Here is a 17,762-nt window from a genome sequence, read left to right on the forward strand (position 1 = left end):
TTAAAGAACCAAATAGATTATTCCCATTCCAGTTTTCTAAAGTTCTTATTCCTATGCTGCGCTCCCAAAGACAGGACACGACTGTGGAAGAGAGGAGCTGCACTTTCCTAACATTACGTTGTGGATTGGGGTGTAGATCAGAGCTGCTTCATTCCTCGGGATTGGGCTGTTGATCTGAGTTGCTTCATTCCCTGGGATTAGGCTGTGGATCTGAGCTGCTTAATTCGCAGGGACCTGGGTGTGGATCTGAGTTGCTTCATTGGCAGGGACTGGGCTGTGGAGCCGAGTTGCTTCATTCTCAGGGATTGGGCTGTGGATCTGAGGCTTCATTCTCTGGGATTGGGTTGTGGGTTTGAGCTGCTGCGCTCTCTGTGCCCATAGTTCCCACAACGGCTTAATCAGACACACAAAACAAACGTAGTGGAAGCAAGTCGTCCACGATACCGAGGGATGGCAGAGAAGGAGAGATCGCCGGGAGCCGGGACGTAGCACTCCCTACCTCCGAGCCCAGTGTCTGGGCATCTGTCGCCAGTGCGCACGCGCAGAACTCGGGACGTTTTGGAAGGCTGGGTGATTTGAAAATAGCTGCTCATGCGCACTGGCGACGGCTGACGTGTGCGTTTCTGCCCGCTTGCGCCGCTCGGACATGCGCGCGGCCGCCCCGGCACGGGCTCCCCCCCAGCGCGAGCAGCGCGTCGGAATATGCAAACATGCAAACGAAGGGGGGCTGCCCGTGACCAATGGGTGGCCGCGGCAGCGACTAGTCACGTGGGTCCGGTGGGTGGATTGGAGGGGGAGTCAAAACGAGAAGCAAAGTTGTGCCGAGCGGCATTTAAGAGAGGGACAGGCACACGGAAGGGCAAGGCGGAGAGCCGGGGCTGGATAGATAGATAGCGTGTGTGGTGGGGCGTGGGAGCTGCCCGCACGGGGTGGGGAGGGAGGAGGGCTTGGGGGTAAAGGTAAAAGGCAGACACAACAGAGCCGAGACCCCCACAGCCCCTTCCCTCCACTGACCCCTCAAACGTCAGCGGTCGGTGTCCAGCTGAGCGGAGAATCGGGGCTCATTCACCCCGCCTCCCCTGAGTGTGGGCACCCCCCACGCCCATATTTACCCCCACCAGCCGCCCATCCAGGGGGTTTCTGGTGACAGCACACAGCTCCCCCACCCCGCCGGGGTTGACCCCCTAACTGCCCCCTCCACCATGCCCATCTTACTTTTCCTCATAGACACGTCCGCCTCCATGAGCCAGCGCACCCATCTGGGCACCACCTACTTGGACATAGCCAAAGGCGCGGTTGAGACCTTCATGAAGGTAAAAAAAGGAATTAAAAGCAATGGGAGTTTTGTTTTTAATTATTGAAAGAAAAACGGGTTGGGGGACAGGCCTCAGGCCCCGCAGTGGCGCCGGTGGTTGATCCTCTAACTTGTCTCCTCTCTCTCCCCTTCCATCTTATTCCCCGTCTCTACACAGCTGCGGGCCCGCGACCCTGGCAGCCGCGGGGACAGGTACATGTTGGTGTCGTTCGATGAGCCGCCCTACGGTATTAAGGTAAACCCGTGCCCTGGCGCTAACGTTGTGGGGAGAGCAGCGGGAGGGAGGGGAGGAAGAGACTGGTCGATTTGCATTGATTGAGTTGTGTAAGAAGGGAGGGGAGGCTTGTGGCTGCCTTTCCGCCATGGCACCTCAAACATGGCCGACTTCTTCCTCTGAGGCTGGGCTACAGCTGCCGGGGGACGGCGGATACGCCGCTTCGTTTCACACAACTAGTTGGGTGGGAGGGTGCTGGAGGGAAGCTAACTTGGGGAGTTTCAAAACAAGTCCGCTGCTTTGTACTGAATGTGAAGTCGGTCCGCTCCCTGGTGATTCATTCTCACAAGGATGTGTGGCAGACTTGATCCTTAAAGGGGCAGGGCGGTCTTTGTCACATACGCAAACTTGCTCCTTTAAGGGGAGGGCAATCCAAATCAAATGCCCACACTTGTTTCTTAAAGGGGAAAGCCACCCGATAAAACATTTCAGCTGTTTTAACCAAGATATTTTGACACACCTCAAAACACACAACTGCTTACATAAAGAGGTACATGTGGGCACACCTACTGATAAGCTCTCCTCCAAGTCAGAGGCTATAAAGACGTGTAATTATTAACAATTTTTTCATTTCTTGATCTTTATCCTGAACGATCTTCCTTTCCATATCCCTTTCCCAGAATGTGTAGGGAGGAACTGCAACTGCTGGTTTCAACCGAAGACGGACACAAAATGTTGGACTAACTCAGCGGGTCAGGAAGCATCTCTGGAGAAAAGGAACAGGTGATGTTTCAGGTCTGAAGAAGGGACTCGACGCAAAACGTCACCTATGCTTTTTCTCCAGAGGTGCTGACTGACCCGCTGAGTTACTCCAGCCTTTTTTGTCTGTCTTCCCTTCCCCATATGTCCTGTTGTGGTTCAAGATGGCTTGCTACTATTACTGCTATTCGGTTCAATTGGGGATGGCATTACAGTGATCCTTAAATAAGATACTCCTGTAAAATGGCAAGGCACCTTGAATTAAATGCTGAAATTTGTTCTCGAAAAATTAAGGATAGTCTTGTTAAATTATTTTTGTTTAAAATATCTTCTTCCAATTTTAGGTAACAACAACTTGGCATCATATAATGGAGCAGAATGTCTCAAGGCAACTCGCAGGAGTGTTGTCAAACAAAGTCTGGCACTGAACCGCACAAGACTAAAAGCTTGATCAAAAGAATACATGTTGAGGAGCATCTTAGATAAGGAGACAGAGATTCTGACCCTTACGGGCAGGTTTCCAGAATTTTGGGTAACGGCGTCTGAGTGATGGAACTTTTCAATTTAGATAGACCCAAAAAGCAGGAGTAACTCAGTGGGACAGGGAGCATCTCTGGAGAGAAGGAATGGGTGATGTTTTTGGTCGAGACCCTTCAGTTTAGAATTTTCCAGGGTCTGAACGGCAGAAGTCGTTGAGTGTTAGTGTGGAAACAGGCCCTTCGGCCCAACTTGCCCACACCGGCCAACATGTCCCAGCTACACTAGTCCAATCTGCCCGCGTTTGGCTTGTAAACCTCCAAACCTGTCCTATCTATGTACCTGTCTAACTGTTTCTTAAATGTTAGGATAATTCCTGCCTCAACTACCTCCTATGGCTGCTTGTTCCATACCACCACCACCCTTTGTGTGAAAAAGGTGCCCTTCAGATTCCTATTAAATCTTTTCCCCTTCACCTTAAACCTATTCACCTACTCTGGGCAAGAGACTATGTGCATCTACCTGATCTATTAGTTTCATGATTTTATACACCTCTATAAGATCACCCCTCATCCCCCTGCGCTCCAAGGAATAGAGTCCCGGTCTACTCAACCTCTCCCAATAGCTCAGACCCTCTAGTCCTGGCAACATGCTTGTTAATCTTCTCTGTACCCTTTCCAGCTTGACAACTTTCCTGTAACATGGTGCCCAGAACTGAACACAATACTCTAAATGCGGCCTCACCAGCGTCTTCTACAACTGCAACATGACCTCCCAACTTCTATATTCAATACTCTCTGATGAAGGCCAATGTGCCAAATGCCTTTTTGACCACCCTATCTCCCTACGACTCCACCTTCAAGGAACCATGCACATGCACTCCTAGATCCCTCTGCCCTACAACATACCCCAGAGCCCTATCTGTGTCGGTCCTGCCCAGGTTAGACTTCCCAAAATGCAACACCTCACTTTTCTCTGTATTAAATTTTATCAACAATTGCTCAGCCCACCTGGCCAATTGATCGAGATCTTGCAGCAAAAAAAACCTCAAAACTTCCAAAAAAATCTTCAAAAAACCCATCAGCTTTGTGAAACACGACCTCCCATGTGCTAAACCATGCTGACTATCCCCAATCAGCCCTTGTCTGTCTAAATGCATGTATATCATATCCCTCAGAATACTCTCCAGTAACTTTGCAACTACAGATGTTAAGCTCACTGGCCTATAGTTCCCAGCATTTTCCCTGCAACCCTTCTTGAAGAAAGACACATTTATCACCCTCCAGTCTCCCGGCACCTTTCCTGTATTTAAAGACGACTCGTAAATTTCAATCAGTGCTCCTGCAATTCTCTCGCTGTATATCTTCTCTCCAATATATCTGATCAGGCCCTGGAGATTTGGCTACGTTCATATGTGATAGTACCTTCAGCACCTCTTCGACCGTAACACTGACTGCTCTTAAGACACTTCCATTGACTGCCCCAAGTTCCTCTGTCCTCCTGTTACTTTCTCCTCGGTAAATACAGAGGAGAAATACTAATCGAGGACCTTGCCCATCTCCAGTGGCTCCACACAGAGTTGACTGCTGTGATTCCTGAGGGGTCCCATTCCCTCTCTCGGTACACTTTTTCCCCTTATGTATTTATAAAATCTTTTGGGGTTGGCCTTAATGCTATCTGCCAAAGCATGGCATTTTAAAGGCTGTAATACTGGAGGACACTACTGAGGGCAGCTAATACCATGGAGTGATTCCTTGGATGGAGGAGGGGAAACAAGTATAATTATTTTAAAATATAGGCATTACTTCCCTGGGAGTGACTGTAGATTAGCAAACATCCAAGGAGGGCACAAATGAATTTAGGTGAGATCTGGATGCTGACAGTAAAGTTTAGATGATAGTTTTATGACGAATAGGAGGAGAGATAGGTCAGCCAGGAGTGTGTTGGAATAGTTCAATTTCCTGAAGATGTGGGCGAGGTTTTTGAGCGTGGATGGACTGAGATGGGAGCAGATGGTATTAGTAACGTGGAGCTAAGTCATCAAATGGAATGAGCAAGTGGCCTAAAGTAGAATTGGAGAATATGACATCAAGGTTTAATATAGTCTGGAGCACTTTTAATTGAATGCTGAAGACACTTCAAGTGGTGGTTGGGAGGCTGAGTTTGTATTGGCTAATCTTTGGGTGGCTGAATGGTTACCTCTTGTGGCAGTGACAATTTATTATCTCCATGTTTTTCCACAACCATATCCAAAGATACACTTAAGACTATACAGGAACACAGACAACTTTTTTTTAAATGTCATTCTTAGGTTGTGGGTGTAGTTAGGTTGGTTAACTATTTAAATTATAACAACAGCCCACTTTATTTATTTGACATAACTGATTCATTGTATTCAAAATATTTTGGCTGCTCTGATTTCAATTTTGCCTTCATGAACCATTAATCCTGATGTTTGGATTAATAATCCAGTAATATAACCGCCATGTTCCTATAGACTGTTTTCCCCACCCTTCTTTGCTCACGCTTTTGTCACAATTTTCAGACTGTTGTTGAACTGTGGATCCAGAGAAGCTAATCTGAACTAAATGCTGGAAGGCTGCAACCTTAAGTTGAAGCATCATTACGAATGCCCTTTTTCTGCCTTTGTAACATGGCTTACCCCTGCCCGAGTGCTGATGAAACCTCACTCATGTCTTTGTTTCCCAAAATGGTTACTTCAATGGTGATGTCAATTTTTCTATACTCATAAAGTTAAGGTCATTCAAAACTCTCTCAGTTCACATTGTTCCACGTTCCAGCATCAGCCAGTCTGTCTTAATTCACATTGACCTGTTCATCTTATCTCCAGGCCTGCTGACCTTCATTGTTTTCCAATTAGGTAGAGCTCCAATTGAAAAAAAATCTTTCTTCATAGCCATGACTTTATCAATGGTCTTCAGCCTGCAGAAATCTGTGTTTCTCCCTTTTTCTGTTTCTTGATCATCTCTGACCATTGGAGATGTTGCTAAAACTTCCCTTGAAGGCCAAGGCATTCCATCTTTTAGCCTTCTGCATCTCAGTTCAAGAAAAAAAAACCTGTGAGAAAGTTTTTGGTCATCTGCCTGAACATGATTGTGCCATAGGTACACAAAATTGCTGGGGAAACTCAGCGGGTGCAGCAGCATCTATGGAGCGAAGGAAATAGGCGACGTTTCAGGCCGAAACCCTTCTTCAGACTGAAGAAGGGTTTCGGCCTGAAACGTCGCCTATTTCCTTCGCTCCATAGATGCTGCTGCACCCGCTGAGTTTCCCCAGCAATTTTGTGTACCTTCGATATTCCAGCATCTGCAGTTCCCTTTTGAACATGATTGTGCCATACTTTGTTTATAAAACTCCTGCAAAAATGCCTTGTGATATTATTGCACAATAGACACCATTTAAATTGGGTGGCTTATATTGAATTGATGCATTGTTCTGTGAAAAGGACTGCATCAAAAATGTGCTGCTAAATTTCCATTTGGGTTATGTTGTTTGGAAAAAATCTTGATTGGTTTTATTATAGAGGGGAAATGGTGGGAAGGCAGTTGAGTCGTGGAGAGATATAGCATGGATACATGCCCTGTCACCCTGAGTGCACTGACCATCAACCATCCATTTACACTAATCCTACATGTTAATCTTATTTTAAAAATAATTCTCCCCACATTCTCATCAACTCCCCCTTCCCCCCCCAATCCTCTTCCAAATTCTAACACTCATCTACACACTAGGAGAAATTCACAGTGACAAATTGACCTACCAACTCGCATGGTATGTGGGATTGGGCGGGGACACGAGCGTGCAGAGGAGCTCGCATGGTCACAAGTTGAACCCAGGTCTGTGAGGCAGCAGCTCTGCCAGTTGTGCTGCTTGCAATTTGAAGGAAATTGGATATTTCAGTGATGATACACATACTTCCTTTAATTTAGACTGAGTATGCATCCTGGCCTAGTATTTTGTCAGCCAGACGTACTAATCTTTTAACCTGATTCATGTACTGCGGTTAATTACAGTGCCATCCATAATGTTTGGGACAAAGAATCATCAATTATTTATTTGCCTTTGTACTCTACAATTTGAGATTTGTAATAGAAAAAAATCACATGTGGTTAAAGTGCACATTGTCAGATTTTAATAAAGGCCATTTTTATACATTTTGGTTTCACCATGTAGAAATTACAGCTGTGTTTATACATAGCCCTCCCCCCCCCCCCCCCCCCCCCCCCCCCCATTTCAGGGCACCATAATGTTTGGGACACATGGCTTCAGACGTTTGTAATTGCTCAGGTGTGTTTAATTGCCTCCTTAATGCAGGTATAAGAGAGTTCTCAACACCTAGACTTTCCTCCAGTCTTTCCATCACATTTGAAAACTGATATTGCTTTTTATCAGCATGAGGACCAGAATCAGCATGAGGACCAGACTGAGAAACAAGAATAAAACTGTTAGAGACATCAGCCAAACCTTAGGCTAACTAAAATCAACTGTTTGGAACATCATTAAGAAGAAAGAGAGCACTGGTGAGTTTACTAATCTCAAAGGGACTGGCAGGCCAAGGAAGACCTCCACAGCTGATGACAGAATAATTCTCTCTATAATAAAGAAAAATCCCTAAACACCTGTCCGACAGATCAGAAACACTTTTCAGGAGTCAGGTGTGGATTTGTCAATGACCACTGTCTGCAGAAGACTTCATGAACAGAAATACAGAGGCTACACTGCAAGATGCAAACCACTGGTTTGCTACAAAAATAGGATGGCCAGGTTACAGTTTGCCAAGAAGTTCTTAAAAGATCAACCACGATTCTGGAAAAAGGTCTTGTGGACAGATGAGATGAAGATTAACTTATGTCAGAGTTATGGCAAGAGCAAAGTATAGAGGAGAGAGAACAACCGAAGATCTAAAGCATACCATCTCATCTGTGAAACATGGTGATGGGGTTGTTATGACCTGAGCATGTATGGGTGCTGAAGGTACTAGCTCACTTAGCTTCATTATCTTCAACTGCTGATGGTAGTAGCATAATTAATTCTGAAGTGTCAAGACACATTCTCTGCTCAAGTTGAAACAAATGCCTCCAAACTCATTCGCTGGCGATTCATTCTACAGCAAGATAATGATCCCAACCATACTGCTAAAGCAACAAAGGAGTTGTTCAAAGCTAGGAAATGGTCATTTCTTGAGTGGCCAAGTCAATCACCTGATCTGAACCCAAATGAGCATGCCTTTTATATGCTAAAGAAAAAACTGAAGGGACTAGCCCCCAAAACAAGCATAAGCTAAAGATGGCTGCAATACAGGCCTGGCAGAGCATCATCAGAGAAGACACCCAGTAACAGGTGATGTCCATGAATCGCGGACTTCAAGCAGTCATTGCATGCAAAGGATATGCAACAAAATACTAAACATGAATACTGCCATTTACATGACACTGCTGTGTCCCAAACATTATGGTGCCCTGAAATGGGGGTGGGGGGGACTATGTATAAACACTGCTGTAATTTCTACATGGTGATACCAAAATGTATAAAAATGGCCTTTATTAAAATCTGACAATGCGCTTTAACCACATGTGATTTTTTCCCCCCCTCTTATTACAAATCGCAAATTGTGGAGTACAGAGGCAAATAAATAAATGATGGGTCTTTGTCCCAAACATTATGGAGGGCACTGTAGGATGGGTATGCTGGTGAACCAGTAGGATATGTACCTGTACCTATAGACTTTTAATATAAATGCATTCTGCATGGATGACATTAGCAAACTCGGCCTAGACTGAGTGCAGACCTGAGTTCTGATGGATAAAATTGGCTGTCCTTTTAGCTCTTGCCTCTGAATAAATAAGTAACCTCTTAGGCACTGGAGGTGAATAGATTAAATTGGGTTGAAATGTTTTTAGCGGCCCTATACATAAACGCTCATAAACACTCCGGTTACTTGGTGTGGCACATGTTTATATCAGCTCTACGGCTCTATTCCCATTTCAAGGGACAATGCTTTTTTAGGCTTGTGCAGCAATTTACAAATAAAATGAAGTGAAGCCTGACAATAGAAATTCTATTAAAATGAGGCATTTTTAAAATCTTTTATATTGTGAAGTTACTAATCTCATATTTCCATGCTTTTTCTGTATTGACATCTTAAAATGACCTGCGGAAGCTGTCTCCATGCAACAAGTGAGGACAGATTTGGAAGGATTTCTGAACAGGAAATGAGAGAGCATGACTGAAATATTTTATTTTTCAGGCTGGCTGGAAGGAAAACCATGCAACGTTCATGAACGAATTGAAAAATCTTCAAGCTGTAGGATTGTCAACCCTTGGCCAGTCTTTAAGGACATCCTTTGATTTATTAAATTTAAATAGATTAGTTACTGGAATAGACAACTATGGGCAGGTATGTTTAACACAGAAATACAGTTCTACAAAATATTTCTTAAAACCTCTATCTGAGGTATAATAAAAAATCCCTGCAACCATTCCATTCGCAGTTATGAATAAAAAAAACACATGGACACGTGACAGTGCACATTTTGGCAGTTAAGTGACTTGATTTCCCCAAATGCACGTGGAATCTTGAAGCCTGACTCCTATACTGTCGATAATTATTTCACTTTTGCCAGGGTTTTTGATGTACAACTCCCTGTGTGCAAAAAGGGTAATTTTATATTGATTGCAAAACGGTAATTTGTGCTAAAGTGTTAACGTACTTGAAAGGCAGAATACTGCTGCTTGCGTCACTGAAGAATGGCCATTTAGTTAACTCGGTAAGCAAGCATTTATTTAGGAAAGGAGTGCACCAACAATGCAGTGGACATTGATGCAGTTTTGCCCAGGAGGGAGCACTGGTAACTTGAGATCAAGAGTTAATCTAGTGGTTAACCAGGTCACAGACCGAAAGGTTTGACCCTTAGGTTATAAGATGTACAGTATGCTGGCCAAAGGCAACGTGACTGGGCTTCACCGATTTCTTTACCATTCCAGTATCTGGATAACATAATGACTTGCTGTTGAAGCAAATGCATTAACTGCTGCTTGGGAATGGTACTGAAGGTATCTGGTGGTATCAATGGAACAACGCCGAAGCAAAAACTCTGAGAATGGGGAAACATAGAAAATAGGTGCAGGAGGAGGCCATTCGGCCCTTTGAGCAAGCACCGTCATTCATTGTGATCATGGCTGATCACAAGGGAAGTGAAATATAATGCAAGTTAAATGTTAAATCATTTTTTAAGTAGTGAATATTTGGGAGTTATGTTTAAAACTTTAAATTAAATATGTTGAATTAATAATCCATAATTTGCATTTAGTCATAGGAAAATATTCCTGAAGTACTTTTCACGATATTCCTGAAGTACTTTTCACGAATGTCTTCATATACCATGATTTTAAAACTTCTCGTGCTTATTTTTTCCCTGTAGACTTGCTGATCTCCAAAGCTGTATATCCTTTAAGAAAGGATGCAGACAGTATAGATCTCTGATGTTTACTGTAATCAGCAAGTATGCACAGAAATTGAACACATGGCAAATATGTAACTGTGCTGATTATTTTAGTCTCTTTATTGACTTAATACCATGCCTCTGATCTGCATCCAAATGCAATGATGGGCTGATGTAACCAAAACCACATGTGTTCTAAGGTTGGCATTGAAATCAGTGTCTCACTATTAAAACATTGTGCTCCTGAGTTAATTGAAGTCTGAGCACCAATTGCTGGAAAAATCATTCCATGTGATGTTGATTGTGTGAAAACTTTAAATGTCTAAATATTTGAGCCACTTTTGCTGACATTTCCTCAATGCCTAAAACATTACATTTGAATTATCTTCGTGATGATCCAGCTAAAGTAGGTGTTTTGTGCATATTTGTACATTCACATTGGCTGTACTACTAATGCTTCATTACTAATTTAGTTTACCATTTTGGCTTGAAAGATTTTAATTTTCAAGTTGCTTTGGCCAACTTATCTGGTATCGTATTAGGGCAGGTGATTAAAAGCACGTGGGTCTCTTAGAAAACAAGTTATTTCATGTTTCCAGTATAAGTGACAACATTTATTTTGTGGCTTATACTGTAAATATATTCAACATTTTTGACTTCCTAAACATTCATTTGAAAACATAATAGAAGACAAAATATTTATTGTTATTTTTGAAAGACTAATTCGAAGGACAAATATTCTGTTTGCAAACAGCTTTTGGAAATGGTTGAATTTGCATCACCTAACCACTGGGGGCATTCGCCATGTAAGAGTGTAGCTCTTTGATTCAGCATCAAGTTCCAAAGATAAGGAGATAGAATCTGATGAAGTCTGTACTGATCCTCATCAAAGCAGTCTTTGAAAATATGATTTGAAATTTTCTTCAGAACTTGAAATTCTTCCCATCTTGACATTCTCCAATTGTGCTCTGCTGAAACTCCTAACCAGAATGTGGAGCTGGTTAGTTAATTAACAGAAAGGTAATTGAAGGATAAAACCATTTCCTTTTTTTAGCTCTGCCCTCTGATCCAGAAGGTTAACCAAACTGAGGATTATAAAAGTTCTACTTCATACCATGCCGCTTTGCCTACAATTGTCGATTTTCTATGTTGTGTTTACCAAGGCTTGAAAAATATTCTCATGTAACCCCACGATTATTTTTTGTCATAGAGTCATGCAGTGCAGAAACAGGCCCTTTAGCCTAACCTATTCATTCCAACCAAGATGCCTCATTAATGCTAGGCCCATTTGCCCTCATTTGGTCCATATCCCTCTAAACCTTCCCTATCGATTTAGCTGTCCAAATGTCTTTTAAATATATTTATATTACCTACCTCAACTACTTCATCTTGCAGCGTGTTCTATATACCCACCACCCTCTGTGTTTGTAAAAGGTGCCTCATGGGTTCCTATTAAATTTATTCCCTCTCACCATAAATCTATGCCCTCTGGTTCTTGATTCTCCTATTCTGGGTGTATTTACCCTATCTATTATCTTTATGATTTTATATACCTCTAACATATTGAAGCTTGTGGAAGGCAAAGAAAAGCAATAATTGTTCTAGTCCCCCTGCTCATCTAAGAGATCGGTTCTAAAACTTTTGAGTAGTTTTCATAAATTATAATTTCATGTTTGTAAAATAGGGCTTCCTTTCAATTTCTCTGCAGTAATTCAAGCAATACTTGGATGTGAAGAATCTTAAAGTGATTTAGCATGTCTTGAGTGCCCTCCAGTAACTTGAATGAATAGCCATTTTAAATGAGAGCCTGAGCAATTAGCAAATGGCTTACTCAATGAGTAATCAATGCTGAATTGATCCAGTGTTTGAACCCACAGAGTGACTGAGGTCAAACGGAACGGGTGCCTATCTCTGCCAAGCGGTTACTTTAATTTAATTTGAGAAGAGAAAAATGGGGTGTCTGTGTGCAAAATTTCAGCATACTGTCATTTGTATAGTAATTGGGTAAGTGCCTGTTTTTGCCATTCTTTAAATAGGTGTAACAAAACAATGAACATAAAACTACAGAAAATCCAGTCAGTGGAGAGTAGTTCCTTACAAATTTCATACATTAAAAATCCAAATGCCTTGCATTAATGTGGCCAACATTTTTTCAATTGTCTCCACTTTGTCTGCAAATTGGCATAATCAGTACAGATATTAAAATTAAACATTTGTATCAATTGGACAAAGTTTACAACACTATGCAAGAAAGTCTTAAGTTCTTCCGAAGAAACACATTGCAGTTCTGTTAGCAATTGCTATCTGTATAATGAATAGAATGTTTCTCCGACGAGTAATACTTTGATCATATTCAAGAATAATGTGTAGGACTAGGTATATTTAAAATTGGACAAAGGAAAACGGATTGCTGGTATGATAGACACATAGGGGTTTTAAATTTGGGGGCATTCAAAGTATAATGACAAGCCCTGACTCATTAGGTACTGATTTGTTTTTGGTCATAGTATTTCTGGGTGGGCATAGTTTCAAAATTACATTCAATGTTGTGGTTTTTAGCCTAATTATTTGTGTTATATATGATATTAAACATTTCAATATTTGTCAATTTAGAATTGTCACCCATTTACACAATGCATGTTCTTGTAGGGCAAGGGAATTCACATATTAAAATTTATATTTACGTCATTTCAGGTTTAGGAACTATTGGGAAAATGACTGAAGATATTGATTCATTGGTTGTCTGCCATATATCCCTGTTAAATGAGAGTAAATCAAAATTCTGCTTTCCTGGCTTGGTTCAACTTCTCTTTGGCAGGGCTCCAATCTAGATCCATGCAAAGGGTGAACATGTGTGGATGTCTGAAAGCATGGACATTGATTTTGGGGTTTTTCCCCAGCACAGTTGAATTGCCTCCCTTTACTGGCATCTGAATAACTGAAGAATAGACTCTTCTCGCCACTGACTTTATCCCTGGCAGTTACTCAATCTTTTTTCATTTTAATGAAGTTCCTATTTGCCTTTACTATATTTTGGGTCTTACTACAAATCACTTCACTAAATTTATGTGAAAAATACACTCATAAAAAAAGAATTTCGAGTTATTTTAGTTTTTTTTACCTGGAAATCCATGAACCAAAAATTATTTTTTGAAAAACCTTGCTATGATCAGGTAATGAAAGAAATAATAGACCTAGTTATTACTCTGCAACCAAGTGTTAGTGTTCTAAAGGAGCACAAAGTGAACTTTTTCTTGGGAAGAATTGTAATATTTAATTGGCATATGTGGTTGATATCTCAGTTTTATTTTACAAAGAATGAAGACATAGAAACATAGAAAATAGGTGCAGGAATAGGCCATTCGGCCCTTTGAGCCTGCACCGCCATTCAATATGATCATGGCTGTTCATCCAATTCAGTATCCTGTACCTGCCTTCTCTCCATACCCCCTGATCCCTTTAGCCACAAGGGCCACATCTAACTCCCTCTTAAATATAGCCAATGAACTGGCCTCAACTACCTTCTGCGGGAGAGAATTCCAGAGATTCACCACTCTCTGTGTGAAAAAAGTTTTCCTCATCTCTGTCCTAAAAGATTTCCCCCTTATCCTTAAACTGTGACCCCTTGTTCTGGACTTCCCCAACATCGGGAACAATCTTCTGACTGATCAGTTGTTTAGAATGCCACTTTTCTGTTTGATGCACTTATACTATCTTCAAACTATACTTGACAAAAGGACAGAAATAATATTTTTGATTACCTCATTTACTGCAGTAGCTTGAGCTTCACTGCATGATTTGAGCGAATAACTTCAGCCTGGACAGAGCTGCAGTGCTGTAATTCAGTAATTTAAATTAATCATACAGACTGTGGTCCCTTCCATGTCTCACTTCATTCTAGTTTAGGAAAATATTGAGAATTACTTAAAGCCACAGGATCAGAGTATTGGAATTCCTGATCAAAAATAATGCACGTTTCTGTACAGACTGCAGTGAGGCACACAGGTGGCTTATAACTGCCATCTAGAGTATTTGAGTATAACCAATTCATGTGACAATGCCATCAACAACTAGTTACAGATGAAAGCTAATGTAGGAAACATTACTTTCTGACTTTAAAATACTTTAGACGGCTTTTAGAGCAAACACCTATTCTGTGAAATTAAGAAACTATCCCAGTTATTATTTTAAGCGGTATCACATTATTACAACTTTGCATGGCCTGGTTTGTTGAAATTCTATATTCATGAATAGAGAATTTCTATATACATGAAAATCATGGAAAGCTATAATTCTGAATGCTTGCCACGTGAATATCAGGAAACACAATAGTACCTTCAGATTTAAAAAAAACTTTGATACTATGAAATACAAAATTTATTCTTCATTAATAAAAACACATTTTTTAAAGAATTACATATCTATTCATGTGGCAACATTTTCAAATTCAGAATTTCAAATGTTACCTTTGAATTCCTGCAAATGTTCTACCTATGTAGCAGAATATGTTTATCACTAATTTAATCTGGTAAAAATTGTTCTTTTCCAATACTATTAAAAAAGTTCCATGTAACTCTTCTCAATCTTGAATTCTAGGAAATTCAATTCAGTCACAAAAACATCTAAGTTCTAGTTTGGGAATAATTAGTGAGATTATTGTTAAATCTTTTGTTTCTTGGCACAGCAGGTTTTATAGTCCAAATAACGTCTTTGCCCGTATTGGCATGAGAAAATAAATCAGTGATAAAAATGTATTACTTGTCCCTTCTCGACTGCCCATGGTCAAACATAATTTTATACAGATATGGATCAAAATATTTGATCTTTATGAATGGTGAAATAGGCTAGAAGGCCCAGATAACCTTCTGTGTTTTTATGATCAGAATATGTGAATATGGAATAGAGGCAGATGTATTTATCATCAGAGCTGGGCAGAAAATAATATTCAATGATAGCTACTTCCACTTTTAGTCCTGTTGCCAGCTTGGACATTCATGGCTATTGTGAGCTAATTATTGTTGCTGTAATGAGATCAGCTAACTGCAAACTACTATATAAGTTACCTGGAAACCCTCAGCTGCTCTGAAATAAAGAAACTTAATGTTTCAGGGCTGAGACCCTTAATCAGAACCAGGAAATAAATAAAATGAATGCTTAAAATTAAGGTTTTCATCTCCCAATTTTCATAAAGGCTTGCATTTGGACATTCAGCTATTGAAAGGTATCTGCTGCTTCAATTGTTGCAGTCCATGTGCTCAAGTTTACTGATTTGCACTATAGGTGCTCATAAACTAATCTGTTTCCCCCCCAAGGCATGCTTAAAATGGATCCAGTGGAACCTACAACTGTTTTGCTTGGTTTCCTATACATTCTTGTAACATAGTAAGAAAATAATGTAATGCTGTCAGAATGTGACACTGTGGATTTGTTTATATGTTGGGTGTGCATTGTCATGTTGGGTGTGTGAGAACGTCTCATTTGCCTGGTGTCCATGCCCCATGTCCACATCTTCCCTTTTCAACTTTATTTTCAACCTACCGTGGCCTACTGCATTTCTCCCTGTGATACTTGTCATTTGAACTAATCTATATTATTTGCTTCACTTCGAAAGATGAATTCCAATTCCATGATCTCCCCATGACTAATTTTTCTTAACTTTGGATATATTTGAGATTGTCTTGTATTCTTGGCCCTTACTTTAAGGCTGTCCCAAATGTTTTCACAGAAAGATTTTGCTCTTTTGAATATTCCAATAGGTGTTGTGGATCCATTGGATTAAACAACTTGCCTCTTGATTTGACTTAACTCCATGTTGGCATGCTGACATTTGCAGCAAGAAATGTAAAATTTAGTCATGGTGAGAGTTGGAATTAGATTTCACCTGTAGCACCGAGGCAAATAATCAATTCTGGAGCGTTCACAAACTTAAGTGGAGCATATAGCCACAACCTTATGCAAAAGCTGAGTGCCATCTATCATTAGCATTGTTGACCTGTCATAAAAGCTACTTTGCCTCACAGATTTTTAAATCAGTTACATTGTATTGTCAATTTTAGAACCTAAAGTTCTTTCTTTGCATTGCAGAATTTTCTTTTGATTTTCATGTTATTTTCATCCTTGCTCTGTCTCCTGTAATATTGGAGGAGTGGCAAGTAGGTGGAACTTGAGCACCTTTAATATGGATATAAAAATGCATTGTTATCATTAAGATCATTGGCTTAAAAACAAGGCTTGATCTCATCCAGTGAATTAGTTCAAATTACTTCTGGCACCTAAAATGGAGTTTTAAAAAAAAATGGTAACAATAGATAAAAAACATAACGTTGTTGGTTAGTCTTAAATCCAAATGGTTGACTGCAGTTTATTGGGGAAAGAAACATGCTGACTTTTTCCCATTTGATTTGTGTCCCTTGACCCAGTTGCAATAATTTCTTTACTGCCCTCCTAAAGTAGATTTATTTAACCATTTCTATTATTCTTCATGAAATTAGTCAGAGTTTCTTGATTTTCACTTACATCACTGCTTGCTTGTTAAAGGCAATTACTCTATTTCATCGAGGAATTCGGTTCTTTGGACCAAGGCTGTAAAACAATCTGAAGTGGGCAGGTTATTTGCTAGTGACTTGAGAGCACTTACCTAGCAATTTCCATTCATGTTAGTTAATTTAATGATTGAGAATGATTGAGGCAGTAATTGGTTGGAACATATGGTAAATTTTCCATATTTTGGAAAGGTATTCTTCTGGAGCACCATGGTGGATCTATAGATAGGTAAAAAAAAACACTTCTTCAATTTAGTGATGCAAGCAAGTAGGGCAGAAGCTGAAAGTATGATTCTCTTTTAGTTAAATAGTCTATGCAACAGCTCTTGTGCTCAGTCATGTCATGAATATTGTTGGACAACTTTTCCTTATTGACTGATTTCAAGCGTTGCTTGTGTGTCAACTCTGGATGGCCTGTCAGTGTTGATGCTCAGTATGCTCTTTAGTTAAAATTTATTACAGCAGTTTTATATAACTGAAAGTGTGTTTAACCTTTTCAGAAGGTAGTCAAAAGTCATCCAAAAGATGGGTATGAGGTGTCTCGCAGATAGATAAGGATGTCCCAATTTTCCTGATGGGTTCATAGAACACACTAGGTTCATGGTGACCATATCTGATTAACTTTCCTCAGATTGTTTATTCGGTGCATTTATTTCCCAGCTGCCATGTATAATTTGAACTGATCATACAGTTATTAATTTCTCTGGGCAAGTAGTACAATGCGATTGCCATTCCCTTATCGGAAATGGCAATGCTGTAGTATCCCGCAAGGATCTATGTTGAAGTTTCAAATATTATATTTACTAATGCCTTGGAAAACCATATCAAAAATGGCAAATGACACATGCCGATGACAAGGTAAGTAGCGTAACTGGGAGTATAAAATTAGACAAGTGGATAAATTAATATAGTGTCATAATATATTAAAATGAGAGTGGAGTTCTAAAGAGATGGAATCCGTGTGCACTGATCGCTAAAATGGAGCAAGCAGG

General features: G+C 40.6%; 1 protein-coding gene across 5 annotated transcripts in view; it reads left to right on the forward strand.

Annotated features, from left to right (window-relative positions):
* Positions 1 to 699: 699 nt before the first annotated feature.
* The window catches only part of ints6 (integrator complex subunit 6), an 89,578-nt gene continuing 72,515 nt past the window's right edge, over positions 700 to 17,762 (forward strand). The window contains exons 1-4 of one of the 5 annotated variants that reach the window (XM_033032801.1): positions 700 to 1,313; positions 1,473 to 1,550; positions 9,034 to 9,183; positions 11,283 to 11,615. In XM_033032801.1, coding sequence (XP_032888692.1) covers positions 1,203 to 1,313; positions 1,473 to 1,550; positions 9,034 to 9,183; positions 11,283 to 11,414 — 471 coding nt within the window. In that variant the 5' untranslated portion in view covers positions 700 to 1,202 and the 3' untranslated portion in view covers positions 11,415 to 11,615. Of the gene's footprint in view, positions 1,314 to 1,472; positions 1,551 to 9,033; positions 9,184 to 11,282; positions 11,616 to 17,762 lie in introns of those variants that run through there. The other 4 variants (XM_033032799.1, XR_004413989.1, XM_033032796.1 and 1 more) reach the window with 4 other exon arrangements.

The sequence above is a fragment of the Amblyraja radiata genome, chromosome 14 (genome assembly GCF_010909765.2).
Source record: "Amblyraja radiata isolate CabotCenter1 chromosome 14, sAmbRad1.1.pri, whole genome shotgun sequence".
In the NCBI taxonomy this organism is placed as follows: Eukaryota; Metazoa; Chordata; class Chondrichthyes; order Rajiformes; family Rajidae; genus Amblyraja; species Amblyraja radiata.